Below are 25,083 nucleotides of genomic sequence, written 5' to 3'. Positions count from 1 at the left end.
TGTTGCTTTTGTTTTTGTTTGTTTGGTTTTTTAAAATTAATTAATTAATTAATTTTTGGCTGTGTTGGGTCTTCATTGCTGTGCGTGGGCTTTATCTAGTTGCAGTGAGCAGGGACTACTCTTTGTTGCAGTGCACAGGCTTCTCATTGCAGTGGCTTCTCTTGTTGTGGAGCATGGGCTCTAGGTGCGTTGGCTCAGTAGTTGTGGCACACGGGCTTAGTTGCTCCACTGCATGCGGGATCTTCCCAGACCAGGGTTCGAACCTGTGTCCCCTGCATTGGCAGGTGAATTCTTAACCCCTGAGCCACCAGGGAAGCCCTGTCTGTTGCTTTTGGATGAAATGTTCTGTATATATCTATTAAGTCTATCTGACCTAACATATTATTTAAAGATGATGTTTTTGGATGATCTATCCATTGATGTAATTGGGTTATTAAATTTCTTTACTGTTACTATTGTATTGCTATATATTTCTCCTTTTAGGTCTGTTAGTATTTGCTTTAAATGTTTAGGTGCTCCTATGCTGGGTGCATAAACATTTACAAATTCTTTATATTCTTGTATTACTCCTTTATCAATGTATAATGCCCTTCTTTTATTACAGTCTTTGTTTTAAAGTCTATTTTGTCTGATATAAGTATAGCTACCTCAACTTTCTTTTGGTTTCCATTTGCAGGGAATATCTTTTCCTATCCTTTCATTTTCAGTTTGTTTAGGACCTATGTGTGAAGTGAGTCTCTTGTAGACAGCATATAGATGAGTTTTGCTTTTTTTTTATCCACTCAGCCATTTTCTGTCTTTTGATTGGAGAATTTATTCTATTCACATTTAAAGTAGTTATTGATAGGTATGTATTTACTGCCAGTTTGTTCATTGTTTTTTGACCGTTTTGTAGTTCCTCTGATTTTTTTTCTTCTTCTCTTGCTTTCTCCCTTTGTGGTTTGATGGCTTTCTTTAGTGGATATGCTTAGATTCCTTTCTCATTATCTTTTGTGTATCTATTATAGGTTTTTGCTTGGTGGTTATCATGTGGCTTCCATATAACAGCTTCTACTTATGATAGTCTATTTTAAGTTGACAACAACTTAAGTTTGAACACATTCTAAAACTCTCCATTTGTACTCCCCTCCATGTTTTTTATGTTTTTCATGTCACATTTTTCAACATTTTTTCTTGTTATTAGACACCATTTTGCATGAGTTCAAAAGTTATACTCATTTCTTCATTCTAAAATCTTTTAGAAATTAATAAATTTACCCTTGAGTTCCAGTTCTAGAGTAATTTCAGTTATTGTATTTTTTAGGTCTAGAATACCCATTTGGATTTTTAAAAATTCAAATATAGTGATTTGATTAAAAAGCAAAATAAACTATTTGCTTTTGTCGCTATATTGTCAATTCTTTTGAAATTTTCTCACCTATTCATTTAAGTCCTTGAACATTTTAATAATAGTTGTTTTAAAGTTTCTTTAAGTTAACTCCAATATATGAATTTCTTGTGAACCTGCTTCTGTTAGCTGCTTTTCCTCCCAGTTTTTTGTCACATTTTTTACTCTTGTATGCCTGGTTATTTTGGATTATATTACAGGCTTTATAGATGAAAACTTGTGGAGGTAATTTGAGCCTTTGTTGGATTTCTTCTTCCAGAGGAGATTTATTCATGTTGCTGGCAGGCAACCAAGTTAGGGCAGATCATCTTAATTCAACCAGAAATGAAAATCATTCTACTGGGCTTTAGTCCCTGTGAAGGCTGGTCTATTTCAGACTCACTGTTTCTTCTGGGGAGTAGCTGTTTTAGGTCCCACTTGAAAGCCTAAGCCTCCCTTCTTCTTGGCAAGTCCTAAATCCCCGTTGTTTGTGCCAGCTCTCTAAGTCTGCTAAAGGCTCTGCTCAGCTTTTTTGGCTTCCAAATTGAAGCTCTCTGCCAGCTTCTCTAACTGCTATCAACAGGAGGGTTTGTCTGAAATGAGCTAGTCTGCACTTTCCAGAAGCAGAACTCATTCATCTTTTCTTTTCAAAAAATATTTATTTTTAATTTAATTTAATTTTATTTTATTTTACATGGGATCTTCGTTGCAGCACACGGGATCTTCATTGCGGCATTCAGGATGTTTAGTTGCGACATGCAGGCTCTTAGTTGCGGCTTGGGGGTTTCTTAGTCATGGCATGCAGGCTTCTTAGTTGCAGCATGCAGACTCTTAGTTGCGGCATGCAGACTCTTAGTTGTGGCATTCAGGCTTCTTAGTCGTGGCACGCAGACTTCTTAGTTGCAGCATGAGAACTCTTAGTTGTGGCATGCATGTGGGATCTAGTTCCCCAACCAGGGATCAAACCTGGGTTCCCTGTATTGGGAGCACAGAGTCTTACCCACTTGACCACGAGGGAAGTCCCTTTCATCTTTTCTTAATATGTTTTTGCACATGTTCAAAAATGAGTGTATATATATATATATATATATATATATATATATATATCCAGTATATGTTCATATAGGTTATGAACAAATATGCATATAGTGGGTATGTGTGCAATTTCTTTGCTCATTAGGGGTATACTATCAAAGTATGAAGACTCTTGTACTTTATTCCCTTTAGCTGTGATGTTGGTTCAGTAAATACTTGTGATCGGCCTAGTAGAAATTATTCTGTGTGTACAAGGGAACATGTCAAATTCTTAATGATGGTCTCTAATGGGGATGTGATATAGATTAATGTGTAAACCTAAAGAAATGAGTTCATCACATTTAAAAATTACAGCAAGTAAATAGTCTTATTGGTGGGTTTTATTTTATTTTGCCTCAACCTGTTTTCTAAACTCTATATATCTGAAAAACATTTCAAGATACTAGAAATTTTTCATGTTGCTGTCTCCTTAATGCTAGCAATTTGGTGTTTACAAAATATACATATGAATATAGTTGATTTTTTAAATTAATGTAAAAATGATTATAGTGGTCAAGGGTATAGGCTGTGGAGTCAGGTTCTTTGAGTTTGAATCCTGACTTTGTCATGTACTAGCTCTGTGACCTTGGCCTATTTATTGAATCTTTTTGTTGCTGTTTCCTTCTCTATAATATGGATATAATTATAGAACTAATTTGTAGGACCTGTGTGAACATTAAATTATATATATTAAATTTATAAATGTTTAAATTTATAATTTTAAATTATTTTAAATTCATAAATTCACATATATATTATATATGACTGAAGTACTGCCTGATACTTAGTAAATATTCAATAACTGTTGACTACTGTTAATAATTAGCATTTTATTCAGATAATGCTATTTGGTCAGGCCTCTTAAGGGAAGGTTCTAATGAACAGTTTGCTCCTACCACTATATTAGCAAGAATTATCATTTTAAAACAAAATATATAGATTTTTATGTATATTTAATGATTAAAATGTAGATAGATTGCCTTATGTTACTAGTTGTATAGCAAAGTGCTCAAAGTTTAAAAATTATTAAGACAGTTTCCATGAAGATATATAGTATATATGTAATAGTAAACATAATTTTTGTTTTAAAAGTATTTTAAAAGTTATGGTCTGAACTAAAAAGTATTTTCAAGTTCTTAGATTCTGTTGGTTGTGGCTTCAAAGTATGGTTGCAATAAGTTTTACAACAAAGAAGTACTTAAAACCAAAAAAACACAACTTATGCATGACCCTAGTGAAATGACTCCTTCCCCTAAACTGTGGTTCTCTCAATGCATGTGATACTAACTCTGTGGAACTAACTGAAAAAAATGCTTGTGTTGCTACTGTAATTTCGTATGCTGTGATTTGCCCACCCTTTATCTTCAAGTGATATAGAAGTTGTTAATTTCTAGGAGCATTTGAATTATAAAGTCAGTCACACTGAAGTAGGCAAATTTTATAATTAATGATTGTTAAATGAAAAAATTGTTAGAAATTATTGCTAAAAATACATGTTTCTGGATGCCTGAAGATGTCCTTGCATTCACACTATTTTAGAGATTTACTTCTCTATTGTTTCTTTAAGTAAAATTTATATATGTCTGTATATAAGAGAGAGGAAAGAGAGGAGAGGGATGACTCTATTTATCTTTGCACTGCTTGGATATACCCCCACTGAGGCTTTTGACATGTCATTTCCGTTTATGTAATGGATTTTGAACTCAAAGTCTCTGTTGATGTGTAAGCTATCTTGAACTGAGTCCCATTATGAAAGGGAGGATTGAAGAAAATGAAACAAATTATGCTTCCTTTTATTCAACTTACCTGCCCCAAGGTTGTTTTGGGTTTATGAGTCACATGATTTGTTAGTTCCTTCATATTTTAAGAGTACTTTCTCTGCATAAATAAAATCCATGTTTGTTGTATTCTCCCTTAGAATCATTACCTTCACATTTTACAGTAATTGATTATTTATTTTTCTTGTTTCTCTTTTTTGTATTCTTGTAGTTGTGTTGTATACTTTGTTGCATTTTTATTATTTAAAAAAATTTTTTTTATTGAAGTATAGTTAATGTACAATGTTGTGTTAATTTCTGCTATATAGCAAAGTGACTCAGTTATACACATATATACATTCTTTTTTATATTCTGTTTTATTTTTATACAATTTTTTCATTTAACAATCATTAATTATAAATTTTGCCTACTGACTTTATGACTCAAATGCTCCTAGAAATTAACAACTTCTGTTATCACTTGAAGATAAAGGGTGGGAAAATCACAGCATATGAAATTATAGTAGCAACACAAGCATTTTTTTCAGTTAGTTCCACAGAGTTAATATTTTATTCTTTTTATATTCTTTTCCATTATGGTTTATCTCAGGATATTGAATATAGTTCCCTGTAGTATATAGTAGTATAGTTCCCTATACAGTAGGACCTTGTTGTTTATCCATTCTATATGTAATAGTTTGCATCTATATACTTTGTTATATTTTTATCCTCCTTCTTAAGACATAAGTTTTCTATGACCTTTTTTTTTAATTAAGAGTAAATTCCTTATTGTGAAATTGTGTTTTTTATTCTTATTAAAGAAATACTAAAACAGTCTGGCTTACTTTTGTACATACTATTATATAGAAATTAAACTATTTAGAAGATTTCTATAAGGCCATTTTACTAGTTATAATTACCATTCAACATTTCTGAAGTACCAGGAATAATTTGAATATGGCAAAGTACCTAAAGAGGGGGACGACATGATCCTGAAAATAGGATATAAACAAGTACTAACAAATTAATTTTAAAAACTTTTAGTATTTATTTCTTTCATTAGGTATTTACCTTATTTAATTATAGTAATAGTAATGTCTATACCCGGAAAATGTCGACAGCCTAGCAAGAAAGAATCCTGAATGGAGTGGTTCACTATGAGCCAGGACTTTGGCTACAGTGGCACTATCAAAGCAGTGTAATGGAGAGCAACATTGTCTAATAGAAATAGAATGTGAGCCATGTACAGAATTTTGTTTTCTAGTAACCACATTAAAAAAGGGTTTTAAAAGGTGAGATTAATTTTTTTTTTTTAATTTTTTTATTATTATTATTATTTATTTTATTTTATTTATTTATGGCTGTGTTGGGTCTTCATTTCTGTGCGAGGGCTTTCTCTAGTTGTGGCAAGCGGGGACCACTCTTCATCGCCGTGCGCGGGTCCCTCACTATCGCGGCCTCTCGTTGCGGAGCACAGGCTCCAGACACACAGGCTCAGCAATTGTGGCTCACGGGCCCAGTTGCTCCGTGGCATGTGGGATCTTCCCAGACCAGGGCTCGAACCCGTGTCCCCTGCATTGGCAGGCAGATTCTCAACCACTGCGCCACCAGGGAAGCCCCGAGATTAATTTTAATAGGGTTTGTTTAATCCGTTAGATCAAAATATTATTTTAACTTGTAATCAATATTTAAAATTATTAAAGGCCTATTATTTTTACATTCTTTCTATTCCTAATAAGTCTTTGAAATATGGTGTTTATTTTACAAATATAGCACATCTCAATTTGGACACATTTTTTGTTGGAAATGCTTGATCTGTATTTAAATTTCCTAAAATTTAGGTGAAAATGCAGGTTCACATACCCAGTTTGTTTCAAACATGCATAAGTTTTTCAATAACTGAATCAATATGTTTTAGAATTTAAATTAATTAAAATTAAATAAAAGTAAAAATTCAGTTCCTTAGTCTCACTGTTCATATTTCAAGTACTCAGGAGCCATGTGTGGTTAGTGGCTGCCATATTGGTTAGCATAGGTATAGAGTATAGCTGACAACCAGAGATATCAACTAAGGGACCCTGAATCAAGCATAGTATTTTAGCTAAATTTTAATGTGAGGTGAATGATATAAATTAGCAAAAATTATTTTATTGAGATTTGGGGGATAACATGTTAAGTGAAGTTTATGTCTGAGTTTCATATGATCTGCATCATTTTCAGAAAAAAATTTGGAGATAATTACAAACTTCTCTAGTGCTCAGTTGGTGGTCCTTAGGATGAGACTGTTAATTCCTAGAAACTGCCTTATTGCTGTGGTCAGTGCTCATTAGTGAGGTGTGAAATCTACCTAGTAGACCTTGATCAGCATTTAAAGAAAATAAGAAATAGTGTTGAATAGAATGGAGAATGTATCAGAGTGCTTCATGTGTGTTTAGTTTTGAGAAATCTTTGTTTCAGTTATGTATACGTATTTTGTATGTACATGATTTCAATGAAAAATGAATTGTTTATTTTGGGCTGCAAAATTTTTGAGAATCATTCTTCTGGGGTATGCTTTTTATTGCTGGTATACTGAATATTGCCTACAGGTACATAAGTCTAAACAAAGCATTAATCACAGAAAACTATAGATTTAGCAATGAGATATAAGTAGTATTGGAACACGTCAAGTGAGTAAGATGACAAAATGTAAAGTGATATGTAGTTACCATCATAAACACAACATATGAGTGTGGTGACTTTCTTCCTCAATTCTGAGTTAACTGTGAGTAGCCAGATTTGAATTTAGGGTTAATAGAATACGTTATTTGGTAACTGTCTTCTTTTAAATTTTGGTTTGACTATTAAGTCATCAAATTTAAACTTGGGGTTGCATCTTAATTCTTAAGAAGAATCTTGGCTTCTTTTGAAGGTAAAAGTATAGTATTTAGGCCTAATTTACCTGGATTACAGAAAAATGGCACTCAGAATCTTCTTAAAGCATTTTAATAAAATAATTGTGTAATATTATATATTTAACCATTCCTATACATTAATTTTTTAATTTCAGTAACACCTGATGTTTAATGTCACCAGATAATGCATTAAGATGTATCAAAAATGAAGTCAAATCATACCTGGGAGTGAGATTATTTTTTTGACAAAATGTAGATTTCTCTTTGTTAGTCTGTTACTTCATTATATTTGGATGTTCTTCCTTAAAGTTTTGTTTTTCAACTTTTGTATGAGCCTTACTTGAATAGTTTGCTTGAAATTCTTCAGCTTGAATAGTTTGCTTGAAATTCTTAAGCGTACTGAGTCAACATGTCAAATAACTTTTATACAATGTACATATTTGGTATGCTGTTTTGCCACAAGAGGCTGGAAACTTGGGCAGCACTTACTATCATGCTTTTGAAAGGCAAAATATGCCCGAGTCAGTGCTGTGCAGTGATTGTACTGTGTCACTGTTCTTTTTCTTTCTTTTTAAAAAAAATTTATTTATTTTATTTTTTGGCTGTGTTGGGTCTTCATTGCTGCACGCAGGCTTTCTCTAGTGGCGGCAAGCAGGGGCTACTCTTCCTTGAGGTGTGTAGGCTTCTCATCACGGTGACTTCTCTTGTTGTGGAGCACGGGCTCTAGGCATGCGGGCTTCAGTAGTTGTGGCATGTGGGTTCAGTAGTTGTGGCTCGCGGGCTCTAGAGCGCAGGCTTAGTAGTTGTGGCGCACAGGCTTAGTTGCTCTGTGGTATGTGGTATCTTCCCGGACCAGGGCTCGAACCCATGTCTCCTGCATTGGCAGGCGGATTCTTAACCACTGTGCCACCAGGGAAGCCCTCGCTGTTTCTTTTGTGAGAATTGGTACAGCCATAGGGACTCTTATAGAATAGACATACAGTTTAGATATAGCAAATAACTTAGAATGCCTTTTCTACTATACTTCTAACCTCCAGGTCCCATATAATGTTAGGGCATATTTAAAAATACTATGTGTCAACTGGGGCTTCTTTCCGCCTGTGATTTTTCTCTTGCATAGGTGCTTTCATATAGCGAGATACAGGTGTACATGAAGATGAACCTTTTTAAATGCTGTTGTTATAGCGTCGAAGGAAAGGAAAGAGGAGGAAGAGGAGACAAAAATAGTATTTGTTTATAACTGTTTCCAAAAATAGTATTTGTTTATAACTGTTTCCAAAAGCAGTAGGCCTGTACTAATTTCAAATCCCATTAAGAATATTATCCTACTGCTTAAGTTAAAGTGTTCCAATTGAAATGTGTTAGGAATGCAGATAGAAGCCAAATATGGTGTAATAGGTTCCTTTACCTCTCAGAGTAGGAGCAGAGGAGTGTATAGAAATCCATGTGCCTTTCTCCTTTGAAGACAGAAACTGTAGAAAATAAGCCCTCTACTCCTTCATATATATGATAAGTATAAGGCCCAGAGCTAGACATTGTGAAGAATAAAAATTATCTATGGCTGGGTTATGGGTATTCAAATGGCTTAAATCTGGTAGGACACATATGCAAATATATACAGTGCAGAGAGTTGTATTTGGGAGGGACTCTATGCGTGGTACAGAGTGCCATAGAGGAATACATTATGTCTTCTGGAATGGAGAAGTCAGGGAAGACAAACTGGAGTGACTTTTGAGCCAAGCCATGAAGAATTGGTCAGTGTCTATTAAGAATAATTACAGGAGATTCACACCTGTAAGTATTAGTATTAGAAAGTAGTTTACAAAGTAGCCTTTTGAGAATTAAACTAATTACATCATCACAAAATAATAGGAGGCAAAATGTCTTGAGGCCCAAAGAAAGGAAGACCTACTTTACTGGTAATAGATATTTAACATAAATAGTATATTAGTATGTCTTTTTTAAAAAAAGTTCTCAACAGAAGAAGGTGGACTATTTAAGAAATTGTATATTGTGTGGATCTAGCAATTCCCAGGGAAAGAGAGAACTTCCAGGAACTTGAACTTCATGTTTATTAGAGATGTGTCCTCTGTTGTAGGGTAGAGATTCTTCACTGAGGTATACCACAGCTGGAGTGAAATATTCTTTAAGTTATTGATACTTTTACCCCATTGTCCATAAAGCATAATTGTTAAGACTACGGCCTCAAGATCACAACTGATCCATGTTCTATTTTTGAACTTACTAGCTGACCCTTGATGAGATATGAGACTTGGTTTCTTCATTAGTATAATAGGACTAAAAATTACCTATCTGCTAGAGTAATTGTGAGAATTGAATAAGAGTATTGGTCTGAAGAGTTTAACTGGTACATGATACTCATTAAAGTTGCGAAGTGTGATCTGTAATTTTATACTCACCAAGGAGGCTTAATCACTAATTTCTTTTTTTTTTTTCTTAAATATTTATTTATTTATTTGGCTGGGCCGGGTCTTAGTTGCAGCACATGGGATCTTCGTTGTGGCATGTTTAGTTGTGGCATGCGGGCTTCTTCATTGCAGCATTCGGACTCTTAGTTGCAGCATGCATGTGAGATCTGGTTCCCTGACCAGGGATGGAACCCGGGCCCCCTGCATTGGGAGCACGGAGTCTTACCCACTGGACCACCAGGGAAATCCCTTAATCACTAATTTCTAGACATCCTCATCATCTGAAATGGTGCACAGAACAGACCATTAAATATTCCAGGAACTTGCTGAGATATCCCTTATCATAAATTAATACTTCAGCATTCTCAAATGATGCTGGTTAACATTAGTCTATCATCAGGAACCTAATTATTTCCAGGAGGTCTAGAAAAACTCTGTTTCTGAACCTTCAGTAAGGCTACAGACCTGCTTGAATAGACCTACTGCTGTTTAAGGCCAATCTGTAAGATTTCTTGGGCAGTAATAATGGCTAACTTTTCTTGAGCATTTACTGTGGGCCAAGTACTCTGCTAACTGCTTTACCTGCCATATTGTCTAAGCCTCACAAATGACTCTTCAAGGTAGGTATTACAATTCTCCACTTTCACAAAGAGAAAACTAAAGCTTGGAGATGCTAGGTAACTTGCCTAAGGTCACCACACAGTTTGTTAAATGGCAGAGCCAGAATTTGACCCTTGGTCTGCCTGTGTTCTCAGCTATTATGCCGAACTGCACAGGATTCAAATCAGGAAGACCTGGTTTCAGATCCAGTTCCACTTCTTTCCAAGAATATGATTTTAAACAAGTTATTTTTGCCTCTCCAAGCCTCAGAGTCTTCATCTAAAACACAGTATGAACACTCCCACGTAGGCTTGTTTGGAGGATTAGAAATAAGGTATGTGAAGTGCCTGGCACGGCTTCTAATACATGACAGAGACTCAACAAGAGGCAGCTCTTATTGTTTGGGGCTCTGTAGATTGCTTTCTTCCTTCCTCCTTGGCATGAGATCTCTGTGTCTCTTTCAGGTAAAAGTAAAACCTTTATATTTTCAACTGCAAATACATGCTAGAAAATAATTTGGTTATTTAAATTAGAAAACAACTGAGGCTGTTGCCAGTTTTAAGGACTGACATTTTTCTTACATAGCCACATAAAATTTTCACTGTTTTTATTGTGATAAAAAATACGTGACAGAAAATATGCCATTTTTACCATTTTTAAGTATATAATTCAGTGGCATTGATTACATTGACACTGTTGTGTAACCGTCACCCCTGTCTCTTTCCAGATCTTTTCCATCACCCTAAGCAAAATCTCTGTAACCATTAAGCTGTAACTCCCTCCCCTGCCCTCAGCCCCTCTAATCTAGTTTCTATTTCTATGAATTTGCCTATTATAAAATTACACATAAGTGGAATCATACAGTATTTATCCGTTTGTGTCTGGCTTAATGTTTTCAAGGGTCATCCATGTTGTGGCATGTATCAGAACTTCATTCCTTTTTATGGCTGAATAATATTCCATTGCGTGAATATATCACATTTTGCTTCTCTCCTCATCCGTCAGTGGCATTTGGGTTGTTTCCACCATATTAGCCACATGGTACTTTTAAAGTCTCATTTGAATTTGGATTCTCTCATAATAGAGATCTTGAAGACACTTTATTAAAATAATAATTACTGGGACTTCCCTGGTGGCGCAGTGGTTAAGAATTCTCCTGTCAATGCAGGGGACACGGATTCGAGCCCTGGTCTGGGAAGATCTCACATGCCATGGAGCAACTAAGCCCGTGTGCCGCAACTACTGAGCCAGCGCTCTAGAACCCACGAGCCACAACTACTGAGCCTGTGTGCCACAACTACTGAAGTCTGTGTGCCTAGAGCCCGTGCTCTGCAACAAGAGGCCACCACAATGAGAAGCCCGTGCACCGCAGTGAAGAGTAGCCCCTGCTCGCCGCAACTAGAGAAAGCCTGCGTGCAGCAACGAAGACCCAATGCAGCCAAAAATAAATTAAATAAATAAATAAATTTATTTTTTAAAAAAATTTACTTTTCAATTAAAAATTATACTCTAGTTAGAATTCATTTAGGTCTAAACTAAGTTATTATAGTCAAGTTAAATCATTTTACTTTTCATATTACATACCTCTTAGTGGAGCTATATAGTATATATTTTAAGGAAAATGATACCAGCCAGATTTAGATATTTTTATATTTGACAAGCAGTACTTTTATGTCTGAATAAAATAAAATATTCCAGTTGCAAAATAGTTGAAAGCATGTGATACAGTCAGTGCAGAGCTCATGTTTTGTTTTATACTTTGTTTTCCTGTTTTTTAAAAAATTTTACTTTACTTAAATATATATTTATTTACTGTATATATTTACTGACTTTCTAAAGAGCAAATAAACATTTCTATTTATTAGTTTGAAGAATTTACAAAATTCTTTATCACTGAGTTTTTCTCAAAATTGCTGAAATATTAAAAAAAAAAAAATTGCTGAAATATTATATTTCATTCAAATCCAAAGTAATACTTGGCAAGCATAAAAATATCTAAATCTGGCTGGCATGATTTTTCTTAAAATGTAATATACTTTTGGATGAGAAGAGAGTGTAAAACATGACTGATACAAGGCTTAAAATCTATTTTGTATATCTTTAAAATGTTAGAAGGATTCTTGGAGTAGATTGAGATTTTTTTCCAAGTCTTAAACTAAATAGCCTAGAGTTAATCATGGCCCTCTTTTTTTTTTTTTTAATTGTATAAAAGGAATCTGTTGACAATTCTAAGGTACTTTTCAGGGCTTATTTTTAGGAAGGATATAATGAGAATATAGTATTAGTATATGCTACCTGAATTTTCCCCCGTATACTTTTTAAAAAATTTATTTTAAAACTATTTTTAAATGTTTTCATTTGTAAATATTGCTGCTGTTTGGCCATATAACAACTTACACAAGTAACTTTCACTTGTCTGTTAAGTATCCAGGGATAACATGAGTGATTGGTTTTAGCAGACAACCTTATTTAACCATTAATTTCTTTCTTCAAGGCAGTGGTCCCAACGTGATGCACATTAGAATAATCTAGAGAACTTCAAAAAATATATCAGTGTTTGGGCTCGATCCCCAGAGATTTAGATTTCAGAGGTCTGTGATAGAAATTTGACAAGCTCCATAGGCAATAAACATGCAGCCAGGGTTTAGAACCATTGTATTCAAGCAAGAACTAGGTGAGATGGGATAGGGTTGTAAGTGGGATAGAAGTAGTAGGAATAAGCCTTAGTCATTTCTCTCTTCCCTACTTACAGTAAAACAACCCAGGAGAAGAGGAAAATCAAAGATCAGTGAAAATCCAGAGTTTAAAAAATGAATGTTTTTTCTTTTTGTTATTGTAGACATTGAAGGACTTTAATGAAACTTAAACGGTTCAACAAAAGATGCTCTAATGGATGACAGCGAAACTCCTACATATAATCTGCAGATAGAACCACAAGATGGATGTCATCCTGGTGATGGTGTGGAAAGTATTGTAACATGCTTGCCCTCTGCATCAGATGAAAATGAAAATCAGCTTGATGGGGATGGGGATGGGCATGAGCTTCTGACCAGCAGTGACAGTGCAATGGGCAAACCTGAAGTGTTTGAGCCGGACAGTCTCAACAATAATGAAAGCTGCACATCAAGCTGTGAGGTGGCTGCAAGTGAGAACTTGGAAAACACTGCTTGTGAAGGCCCCAAAGATGGACAGGCCTTCTTGAGAAAGGACCAAAAAATACCTGGAAAAAGAAGTTCAAGAAGCAAAAAAGGCACTGTTAAGAAGATACCACAAGGTATTTTTAAAAAATTATTTATACTATTGTTTAAGAATAAAGTCTTCCATCCCATACTGTGTGTATTGTCCTGCTTCTTGCTTTTCTTCTCTTAATATATTCCAGAACTAGTTCTGTGATAGCACATACAGATACAGCTGTGTGGTATGCCGTGCATGTGATGTATGTCTCTATAGTGTTCCATTATATGGGTGTACCATAAAGTATTTAACCACTTCTTTATGGCTGTTCCCAGCATTCTGATGTAATAAATGTGCTGAAATTGACATTCTTTGTACCTGTCTTCTCACTAGGTGCTTTAAATATATCTATATATAGCCTCCTTCCTTTATATATTAGACCATTTTCTACCAATATCAGCCTTAAAAGTTTCCTTCTTTCATCACTTTGGCTTTGATTTCTACCCTGTGAGTATATGGGCTAGTACAATCTTACTCAACCTCTTTATAGGATCTTTCCATCTCACTTAGTAGGTGAGTGGTAAACATTAACATGTAATAATATACATCATCTAACAATGTTGAATAAGACATCTAGCTTTATATTACTTTGGTTACAAAGTAAATCACAGTATTTCTCATCTGGCTTGTAATTTGGCAGTTAAAATTTGGAGCTGTGGACTTTTTTGCCTGAATCACAGGGCACCCTTGGGAAGAGGCAGCCTCTGGTTATTTTTGATCAGAACCATTTGTCTCTAGACAGTTCTCGACACCCTAGACTGGGACTCTTTAGTGTAGCACCACTTTACCCACACTAGCAGCTGCTCTAGTGAACAAAATGGAGTGTCTCCTCTCTTCTGCTTCTTTGGCTGATTAGAAACATAGCCAGTCTGTCCATATCCTATTTTTTATTTGTATTTGTTTATTTGCAGTAAAATATGAAACGTTCCAGTTTCTACAAATCAATCCTTGTTTATTCAGTCGGGCAGTTTGATAACTTTTTAATGTAACTCATTAAACTCATTTGGCTTTCCAATTAATGGATCCCTTTTTCTTTGCTTTTCCTTAGTAGACTTAAAGCAAATTAAAAAAATTTTTGACAAGAGATATGAAAGCATTTTCTTAAAAGAACTAAGTGTAAACAGATGATATATACAGTGCTATCTGTATGTAAATTGATTTATTCAGTAACCATAATTCAAGTGCTATTTGTTCCTTTCTAATCTGATCTAGTGATGTTTTTAAGAACTGAGACCTAGTTGCATATATGTAAGGGTCAGTCATAGCTTCAAGATTCATGGCTCCTTTTATTTCTTCTTTCCATGACCTATTCCAGTTACCCTAGGTGTGATTATTTAATTTCAAGTTATTCAGTGATTATCAGTGAGCAGATATGTATAAAATTACTGTCCCCTTATGCATTTGAAATATATGGTTTATAAAAGTTAGGGGCAGCCTTTATACAGATTATTTTAAAAATTATTTTATATATCTTTAATAAAATGAGTTTAAGAGTGTAAGAAAACTGAATTAGGAGTTGTACAACCTAAGTTCAAATCTTACTTCTGGTTCTGGGTCACTTGGTGAGACTTAACCATTCTGTACTTTAGTTTCCTCATCTGTGTAATAATGATGTTCATCTACATATATCTATAAAACTCCTTTCTGAGCTGTGAATTTCTCAGATTTCTGAATAGAAATGGTATAGTCTAAACTCAGTTAAAATTTGGTGATTCACCTCCAGTGTATCTATAGAGTTTTTCATGTGTAAGCGGTATGTTGGTACATTTTTGTTTTTAATCATCATCTTTAGCTGGAGTACTGCAAAAGACCCCTAAAGATGTCCCCCATCTTGTTTCTTGCTAATCCATTCTTCATGTCAAAACTAAAAATGCACAGAGTTTATGGTTAGAGATCTATGGGCATATTTACTCTTTACTATTTAATTCTAAGATCCTAAGTAAATAAAGTTTCACAAAATTAGCAGATAAGTACTTTTCTAATAATAGAGTAGCTTCTCAAATGTGAAATGAAGTGACATATAAAACATGATATTCAATTCCAAACCAGAAATAAGTTTTTTGTGGGTGGGTGCCCTCTCAACAGTTTTTTGGAAACATACATTAAGGTGAATTTATTCACTATTATGCTTACCTAGTTTAATTTGTAGTAATTTTTAATATATCCAAAAGCTAGTACTAGGGGAAAAAATTGGAGCAATAGTATTAGGGGACATCATTATTTACTGGTTTTCTGGAAGCAGCATTTCTGTAAACCTGCTAAAACCTGGAACTTGTCCCCAGGAAAAGTCCAGTTGGCATTATGTTACAAGAATTTTTTTTTTCTTAAGAGAATGGAGCAGGGTTTCAAGCTGCATTACATCACGTTTTCACTGTGGTTAAATCTGGTGTAGCTTTAGGTAAATATCCTAAAAATGAATGAAAATGAATCAATAATATTTTAAAATTTTTTATTGAAGTATAGTTGAAACCAATAAATTTTTAACAGCTTGATTGAGAGATAATTCACATACTATCTAATTCACTCATACATTTAAAGTATACAGCAATTCAGTGATTTTTAGTATATTCACAAAGCCGTGCAATCATTACCACAGTCAGTTTTAGAACATTTTCATCACCACAAAAAGAAATCCCTTACCTATTAGCAGTCATTCCCCATTTCTCAGACTCTGCCCTTAAACAGCCTATGAGAGCTCTCATGGGCATGCGTTTGTCAAATTCCCTTGGAGTTTCGTGAAGTTCATTTCTTGAAATGCTTTTTCAGATCTGCTGTATATAAAATCTAAATATTGAGTTTAGGATAGACAAATGTGTATCCTAACTAAGTGAACCTTTTATATGAAAGGAGAAAATAAATAATGGTTTTTGAGTTCAGGACAGTCTGGCTGGAGGCAGAGGTGCTTAAATAATCAGGTAAGCTTGTAGAGCTAGACATTGGCTTAGTGTGGCTCATTAAATTTCCTAACGAATAATTAGAGCTCTGCTTCTTTAAGGGCTCAGCAACGCAAACAAGCTGTAAGAAGTGCTGTTCTTTCCACTCCAGAAAAGTGCCCTTTGTGGCCTATGAGAAAAGAAGGATAATCTTTTGAATGTTTATATGTCAGAGTCTGCTACGATGGCACATTCCTGCTAAAACACTTTAAACATGACTGATTTAGCTAGTGAAAGTGTAGTGGTCTTTCATCCTTGTTTGAGTCCCATCCCCCAAAACAGTCCTGAGGTATTAATAGTAATTTTCAAGACGCTGCCTAAAATAAAGTTGTGGCTGTTTTGATGTCTTTCCTTCTTTATATTGACATTGAAAAAAATGCCTTCATTGCTGTAATTTCATATTATGATTCTTTGAGCCATTGCATAACTAAATTCCTCAAATCACCTGCATATGCTCATGCATATCTTGGCCATAAGTTTGGAAAATGGATCAGAAATAAATTTTAATACATGGTTTTGTAGTTCCTATGCTAGACTCTCTGTGCTTTGTTCCTTTTTTTTTCCTTCCAAAATTTCCTCTCCCAAAGGTTCAAGTCAGTGCCATGAAAATAGAGAGAAGAGTGCTCAACATTTAAATATCTTCAGTTGCTGGCTAAACACATTTAAGCAGTTAAAAGGAAATATTCCTTCCTTTTCCTCAACACTACGTACTAGTATTATGAGAGATAAAGTTGAAAATGAGCCAGCTTCCTTCTGACCTGACCTGGGGTCAAAGGGTATCTTATGTAATTACAGCGTAATTACCATTTGCTTTGCATGGCACATTCTCCTCCTGTGCCCTCAGGTGGCAGCCTCTGCCCTTAGAGGGAGCAGCACAGGTCTGTGGTTAGGAGCTCAGGCCACAGTCAAGCTGCCCCGTGACCTAAGGCAAGCGACCTGACTCCTCTCAACCTGGCTCCTTATAAATTAATGGCTAAGGATGAAATGAAGCACTTAGTAGACATTCCAAGTGGTAGCACTGTTTTCTAGATTGGGCGTTGTTGTCTGATAGGATAATTATCTTTGTCAACTGAAAGAAAAAAAAAAAAAAAGAACAACCTAACAGTTGAGAATTAAGTTTTATTTGGCGACAAAACTGAGAACGTAAGCCCGGGAGACAGCCTCTCAGATAGCTCTAAGGAACTGCTCTGAAAAGGTAAGGGAGGAGCCAGGATGCGTAGGAGTTTTTGCAACAAAGGCCAGGCAGTTGGAACATCAGAAGATCGCTGTTAACTAAAGAAAACCAGACATCTCAAGGAATTTAGCGCTTTTCTATGAATGGGAAGATGCAAGAGTCTGGGCTCATTGAAATCATTCCTTTGACACCTCAGCTTTCTGGGGCCAGTATCCTGTGCTTTCTTACCCTGAGTCTCCTCTGGGTGCATCGTTGGGGTGGCTGCAGTGGCTGACTGTTAGAGGGTGGGCGTCCTCTTTCTATCCTGAGTTCCCTCAGGGTTCACCTTCTGGGCAGCTGTACTGTGACGGCTTGATGGCTGCAACATCCTTTGTTTACTGATATGGCAGGCAACATTTTTTCTTTAACATCATACTAAGTTCACTGATTCTTTTTCCTGCTTGCTCAAGTCTGCTGTTGAATCCCCTTAGTGAAGTTTTCATTTCAATCACTGTATTTTTAAGTCCCAGAGTTTTTGTTTCACTTCTGTTGGTAATTACTATCTCTTTAATTGATATTCTTATTTTGTTCATAACATTGTTTTCCTGATTTCCTTTAGTTCTTTGTGCATGGTTTCCATTAGCTCTTTGGACATATTTAAGACAGGTGATTTAAAGTGTTTTTCTAATCCAACATTTGGGCTTCCTCAAGGATGCTTCTGTCAGTTTATTTCCTCTGAATGGGCCATACTTTAGTGTTTCTTTGTATGCTGTGTGACTTTTTGTTGTTGAAAACTGGACACTTGAATATTATAATGTGGTAACTCTGGAAATTATATTCTCCCTCTTAAGGTTGGCTGTTCTTGATTCAAGTCATGGTTTGTATTCCTTTTCCATTCCGTATGGCTCTATGCTTAGGTCCTTCCTTTAACACTTAGCCAGGCCATTTACAATTCTGCCTCAGCCTTCTCTTCCTGCTGCCACTGAGCTTATTCATCCAGTGGGGAAAGCTTAAGGTGTTCTCCCATCCCTTCTAAGCATGCATCCTGGCCTGGGCATATGTGTAACTTTCTAAATTCCCTAGTATATGCCAGCGCTTTTGAATGCTCTGATTTCCCAAAGAAACTCTATCCCTGGCCTTTGCTCCCTGCTTTTAAGCAGTCTATTGTATGCCTCAGTTGTGAATTTTTTGCCCCAGGTGGCTGCAGATTTTTTGATCACCTGATAATGTAACAAAGCAAGGGCTTCTGTGCCCCCAGCAGAAACTCCGGCACAAACTCTTGAGAGCTGGTGTTTGCAGTAAAATAAGGGTTTTTTGCAAGGCACCAAGTGAGGGAGTGGGAACCAAGTCTTAGATCCAATTCAACTTGGTCTTTAAGTTATGGGGTTTTTTTGTTTTTGTTTTTTGTTTTTTGTTTTTTTAGGGGAAGAAAGAGAGGCTGGGATTGTCATTTTGTGACATTTCTTAGTCAGTGTTTCAGGAGTCAGTATGTCTCTGGTTTACAATTTTCAGGCCAGGTGGTCCACAGCTTTGGGAAATCTATTAGCTTATCTTGCCTTAGAGAAACAACTTGAGTTTGTATGTTAATGATGATATCTATAATAGTAATTTTAGTACATTAATGATACTGTTATCGACAATAGCAATTTTAGTCATCTGACTGGTATGTTTGTGTTCAGTTAGCACAGGATTGAGGTCAGAGAGGACAAGAAAGGGAATGAAGTTTTGCATAGAGAGATTGATCTTAAACTCAGCAAGAGAACTTGGTTTTAGGGGCCCTTGGTATAAGTAATGCTTGCCAGCAAAGCCTGCTGCTTTTCTGCTCTGAGGGGGTTCTGAGTTAGGTGAAACAGAGGTGAACACCTTGCATCAGTCCTTCAGGTAGTCCCAGACAGGTTCGAATAGACAAACAATAATTTTCAAGTAAGGTCTTCCCTGTTTCCTTTGGAACCAGAGACCAGCGTCCCATATAGGGAGGGTGCTGCTGTCTTCAAGACTGCTGCTGAGCTGGAGAGGGCAAGGGTTTTAATATGCCACGAATCTCGCCTACCAGTTTTACAATGCCTTTTTCTTGATTCAGCATTCACTTTGTTGCTGTATACCTGTGACTCTTTTTCCAGAGTTCTGACAAAGTTGATTTCGGTAGTTCTAGTTTTTTTGTTGTTTTTTTTTTTTTGTTTTTTTTAGTATTTCTATGAAGGGATGGGAGTTTGGAGCTGCCTACTCCATGATTTTGCTTATATCACTCAATGCCTTTTAATTTTAGGGTTTCCAATAGCAAGAGCTATGCCCAGATGCATAGATTTAAAATGCTCTGAAGAATACTACTGTTTCATATTTTTGTTTGATAGCACCTTTTTAGATAGGGATGCTGTTGATTAAGAAACATCACCTCAATCTTTGGGAAGTGATATTTGTTTTAGAGATGGAGGGGGCAAAAAGCTTAAATATTGAAGCCTCATAAGGATACAGTGGTTGAGAAGGAGTTTAAATGCAATAGAGCTCCAGGAAAACAGTTTGGTAGTTCCTCAAAAAGTTAAACATAGAATTACCATTTAATTCAGCAATTCTACTTCTAGACATATACCCAAGGTAATTGAAAGTAAGGACTCAGATACCTGTACACCAGTGTTCATGGCAGCATTATTCACAGAAACCAAAAGGTGTTAACAACCCAAATGTCCATTGACAAAATGTATGAAACAAACAAAATGTATGGAAAAAAACCATATATATGGAAACATTCTCCAGCCTTAAAAGGAGTGATAATCTGATATATGCTACAACATGGATGAGCCTTGAAGACATTATGCTGAGTGAAACAAGCCAGACACAAAAGGACAAATATTGTTTGATTTCACTTATATGAGGTACTTAGACTAGGCAAATTCATGGAGACAGAAAGTAGAGTAGAGGTGTCGACTGAGAAAAAAGAAGGCAGAACCTAGCAGTTGAGAACGTTTAATTTGGCAGACTTTCTGAAGACCTAAACACAAGAGGCAGCCTCTCAGATAGCTCTGAGTGGCTGTTCCCAAGAGGTAAAGTAAAAGCCAGGAGATACAGCAGTTTTTGCAACAAAACCCAGCTAGTCAGAACATGGAAAGATGACTGTTAATTAAAGAAAACCAGACATCTCAAGTTAATGAATTTAGTGCTTTTCTATGTACAGGAAGATGTGAGAGTCTGGGCTCATTGAAATCATTCCTTTGATATGCATCATAATTATCTAGGGCCAGTATCCTGCTTTTTTCCATCCTGAATCCCATCAGGGTGCACCATTGGGGGGCCGCTGCAGTGGCTGGTGATGGTGGCAGGCAGCTTGTTTGTCTCCATCCTGAGTTCCCTCAGGGCTCACCGTCTGGGCAGCTGCAGTGGCTAATGGCTTGATGGCCCCAACATCCTTTGTTTACTGATGTGGCAGAGGATTCCAGATGTGAAGCAGGAGGGGAATGGGGAGCTAGTGTTGAATGGGTACAGAGTTTTTGGGGTGATGAGAAAGTTCTGGAAATGGTTAGTGGTGATGGCTGTACAACATCGTGAATGTAATTAATGTCACTGAATTGTACAGTTCAAAATGGTTAAAATGGTTTTATGTTACCTATTAAAAAAAAATCACCAAAACAAATTCATAGAGTTCCAAACTCACTGGTATGGACATACAGAGTTAATTTGATTGCAGCTTGCTGAGTTTTAAACAAAAGTTCTTGAGTATTTATTGAGCACTTACTGTATGACTGCCACCATGATGCATGCTTTGTATGAAATATCTCATTTAATCTTCTCCAGAGCCTTACTAAGTACCACAATTAGTCTCAATCTACAGATGAGGAATCTGAAAGCACAGAGATAAGTAACTTGCCCAATACATATTGCTCACAAGTGACACTCTCAGGATTTGATCCCAGGCAGTCTGACTTCAGACTGAGCCTGATTGTTAAACCATGCTATTTGACTTTTTCTGAATTTTAATGTGTGTTTAAAGGAAAGTTCTGTTTCATGTTTGACTCACTATACTTTGCCTTTTCTCTGAGTATGTTGCCAGCCGTGCTTCTTCAGAACAATTCCTGCTTGCCAGCTTCAGCAAGATGAAACATAATCAGAGAAAGGGGTGATGGTTCACTCTGAAGGAAGTGGTGGAGTTTGGTTTGTTTCAGCAATTGTCTCTGAATCCTGGTATAACTTTTCCTCAGATTTCGTTATTAGATCTAGCCTCAATGTAGTGAAAGGGACCTTCGACAACTGGGTCAAGGAAAGTATTTTTATGAAAGCAGTGAATGTAGTTTTTTTCCTAATACTTTTCTTCAAAAAGCTCAGTGTTCTTAGTTGAAAAAGAGAGGTCATGGAATTGTGGATAAATAGCAGTGTCTCTTACTTTATTTCTTATCTAAATGTAATTTCTGAGGAGAGTCTGTACAGGGCAGTATCCGCGTTTAACAGGTAGGAAAATTAAGAGGTTGACTTGCCTAGAGTTGCAGAACTAGAAAGCAGTCGATTTGGGATTCAAACCCAGGCACCTGACTTCAGAGCCAAGGCTCTCATTTAATCTCTGATGAATTTCAATTGCTTCATCTACAATTTCTAATACCTACTTTATACTGTTGTGAGAATCCAGTGGCATAGTAAATATGGGCTTGTAGTATACTCCATGGTACCTACTCAAATTTAACCAACTTTTTCCCCAAGAAGTATTTTAAGTACCTGCTCTGCCTCAGGCACTGTGCTCAGTATTGATGTCACAATGGTTAATCATACCCCTGCCCTTTAAAAGCTGACAGACCAGGCAGAGGGAACAGCATGAACAAAAAGCAGATTGTTTTCTAAAGCCCCACAAACCTGCATATAAGATAGCCTCCTTATACTCTTGAGTAGTAGTATGCAGTATATGAAATGCATTAAGCCTTCAGTTTTTAAAATTGAAGTATAGTTGTTTTACAATGTTGTGTTAATTTCTGCTGTACAGCAAAGTGATTCAGTTATACATACGTATACATTCTTTTTTTCATATTCTTTTCCATTATGGTTTATCACAGGATACTGAATATAGTTCCCTGTGCTATACAGTAGGACCTTGTTGTTTATCCATTCTGTATATAATAGCCTACATCTGCTCACCACAACCTCCCACTCCATCCCTCTCCCAGCCCCCTCCCCCTTGGCAACCACAAGTCTGTTCTCTGTGAGTCTGTTTCTGTTTCATAGATAGGTTCATTTGTGTCATATTTTAGATTTCACATCTAAGTGATAGCGTGTGGTATTTGTCTTTCTCTTTCTGACGTACTTAGTATGATAATCTCTAGTTGCATCCATGTTGCTGCAAATGGCATTATTTCATTCTTTTTCATGGCTGAGTAGTGTGTGTGTGCGTGTGTGTGTATGTGTGTATACATACACCATATCTTCTTTATCCATTCATCTGTTGATGGACATTTAGGTTGTTTCCATGTCTTGGCTATTGTGAATAGTGCAGCTATGAACACAGGGGTGAAATGCATTAAGCCTTTAAATAACCCTTCTCCCATCCCCAAACATCCCCATCAGCTTAGTTTACATTATTACTTTCACTATTTTATCCTAAGTATAGTCATTCCTGCTATCTTTACCTAGGCCTTGATATCTTCTATGTAGCATCTTTTCAACCCCCATTTTGCCTGTGATAATTTTTCATTATCTTGATTAATTACTACCTAAGGTATGAGATTTTTACCTTTAAATTATCTAGTCATATCATTCTCTCTGTCACGCAGAGAAACAGTTAATATCCCTTCGGTATATTAACAAATGGCAGATCAATGCTAGATTATTAAAGAATACTATGAGTAATTATGTCAGGGTACATTCTTAATGTTTTAGGGTAAAGGATACTAGTACTGTTCTCCCACAGGTGTGTCTCTTGACCACTATCAGAGACAGATTTTAAACTGAATAACTCTGTGTCAGAACTGACACAAAATTCAGGTGGTATGATGAATTGAACACAATCTCTCAGTTAAGGTAATTCCTCTAATCTCTGGCCCAAGGCAGTTACAAGTAATTTTTTTAAAAATGTAAAACCTCAATAGGTACATGTAAACTATGATGTCTATTTTAGAGCTTGATGAAGTTGACAGATATTACATTAAATGAAGGCCTATGATTGACTGTCACCACCTACATATACTTATAAATAGAATCACCAAATTGCTTAATAGGGTGTTTTAACTATAGCCCATTTGACGTTCACAGATGAAGATAAATAGAATTTTTTGCTCCTATGTGGCTGTGTAGATTCATATCTAGTAAAAGAAAGCTTCTTTTATATTGAATGACAATTTGTAATTAAGGTGAAATTATATGTGCTGATACATGTTTTGATTTGGCTTTTCTCAGTAACTATAAATATATCTTTACCAGAAAACTTTTGATATATTTAGAGGAAATTTTTGTATTAATTGATGATATATTCTTAATTTTTTCAAGCAAAACTTTTGTAAGACCACGTGACATGAGAAGTAATGACATAAAAATTATTTTGAAATCTACATGGAAAAATACTGAAACTTCCATGTTATGTCATAAATGCTTGATTACTATTTTAAATGTTTTAGTACATTATAAAGGTATCAATTCACAATATGCTAATCTTTCTGAGTACTCATGGTTATGCTAGTGTTTATTTTCTTTATTGTCTTTATTAAAAATAAGTTTAATCATGTTCAAACTTATATTGGTGACTAATAAATAAGCAATTTAATACTCCAACGTAGTTTTTATAATTCCTATTATTCACCATGACATTAGCAATATGAGCTTCATTAGCTTTATTTACACTTTGCTCTGAATGTTTTCTTCAAAATGAAAAAAAAAAAAAATGTAAAAGCACACTGTCTCAGAAGTGCTTTATGATTCCTGTGACCTTTTTAATTCAAGTGACAGTAAAAACTCTTTTTAGGATAAGCTTTGGGAGCACACCTACCTTTTACATTCACTATCTCATTTAATTCTCACAATAATTCTATAAGTTAGAGAGTGCCCAGATTACAGATCAGGAAACTGCGGGGTGAAGAGATTGACAGATGTGCCGCAGGTACAGCTAATACATAGTGGAAGTAGGATGGGTGCTTAGGGCTGCCCTGATTTCCCTGTCATTTTTCTTCCAACTCTTTGGGAATAGATAGTTTTCTCAGTATGAGTTCTTTATCCTAGTAATGTGAAATTAATAAGGACGTATCTTAAGTAGTTTAAAAATCGATTATCTAGAATATGGCTAAATACTGTTTTCCTATTGAATATTGCCTAAGGCAAAGTATATCCTTGTCATTTAATAACATGTATAATAACAATTTATATGTTTCTTTAAACCATGATAAAATTATTATCCTTAAAGCTTGACAACACTGGAAACAGAAACCTGCTTTTTAGTATGGAATGTGGCAGAATTCTTGCAAGGCCATGCACTTATTTTCTTGCATGGAACTCTGATATGCCACTGTTTACGCAATCTACATTTTATGCAAAGTTAGTCACAGTGGTTAAAAAAATACAGTGTGTGTGGGAGGGCAGTTAGAAGATACTCGTATTAGACAGGTACCCTTACCTTCAATTTTCTTAAATAATTGAATAACCTTGTATACAGCAGTATTTTACATTTCATTTAATTAATTAAT

The 25,083-nt window shown here is 35.6% G+C and overlaps 1 protein-coding gene across 3 annotated transcripts in view; it reads left to right on the top strand.

Moving 5' to 3' along the window:
- CNST (consortin, connexin sorting protein) overlaps positions 1-25,083 on the top strand; it is a 129,829-nt gene that overhangs the window by 38,673 nt on the left and 66,073 nt on the right. For 2 of the 3 annotated variants that reach the window (XM_007167175.3, XM_057557639.1), the window contains exon 2: positions 12,960-13,394. The exons of the other annotated variant lie outside the window; for it this stretch is intronic. In XM_007167175.3, the coding sequence (XP_007167237.1) occupies positions 13,010-13,394 (385 nt within the window). In that variant the 5' untranslated portion in view covers positions 12,960-13,009. The remainder of the gene's footprint in view (positions 1-12,959; positions 13,395-25,083) is intronic. 3 annotated transcript variants of the gene reach the window in all.

The sequence above is a fragment of the Balaenoptera acutorostrata genome, chromosome 1 (genome assembly GCF_949987535.1).
Source record: "Balaenoptera acutorostrata chromosome 1, mBalAcu1.1, whole genome shotgun sequence".
Lineage (NCBI taxonomy): Eukaryota > Metazoa > Chordata > Mammalia > Artiodactyla > Balaenopteridae > Balaenoptera > Balaenoptera acutorostrata.
Note: the sequence above shows the minus strand (reverse complement) of the source record. Positions and strands in the feature narration are given on the sequence as shown.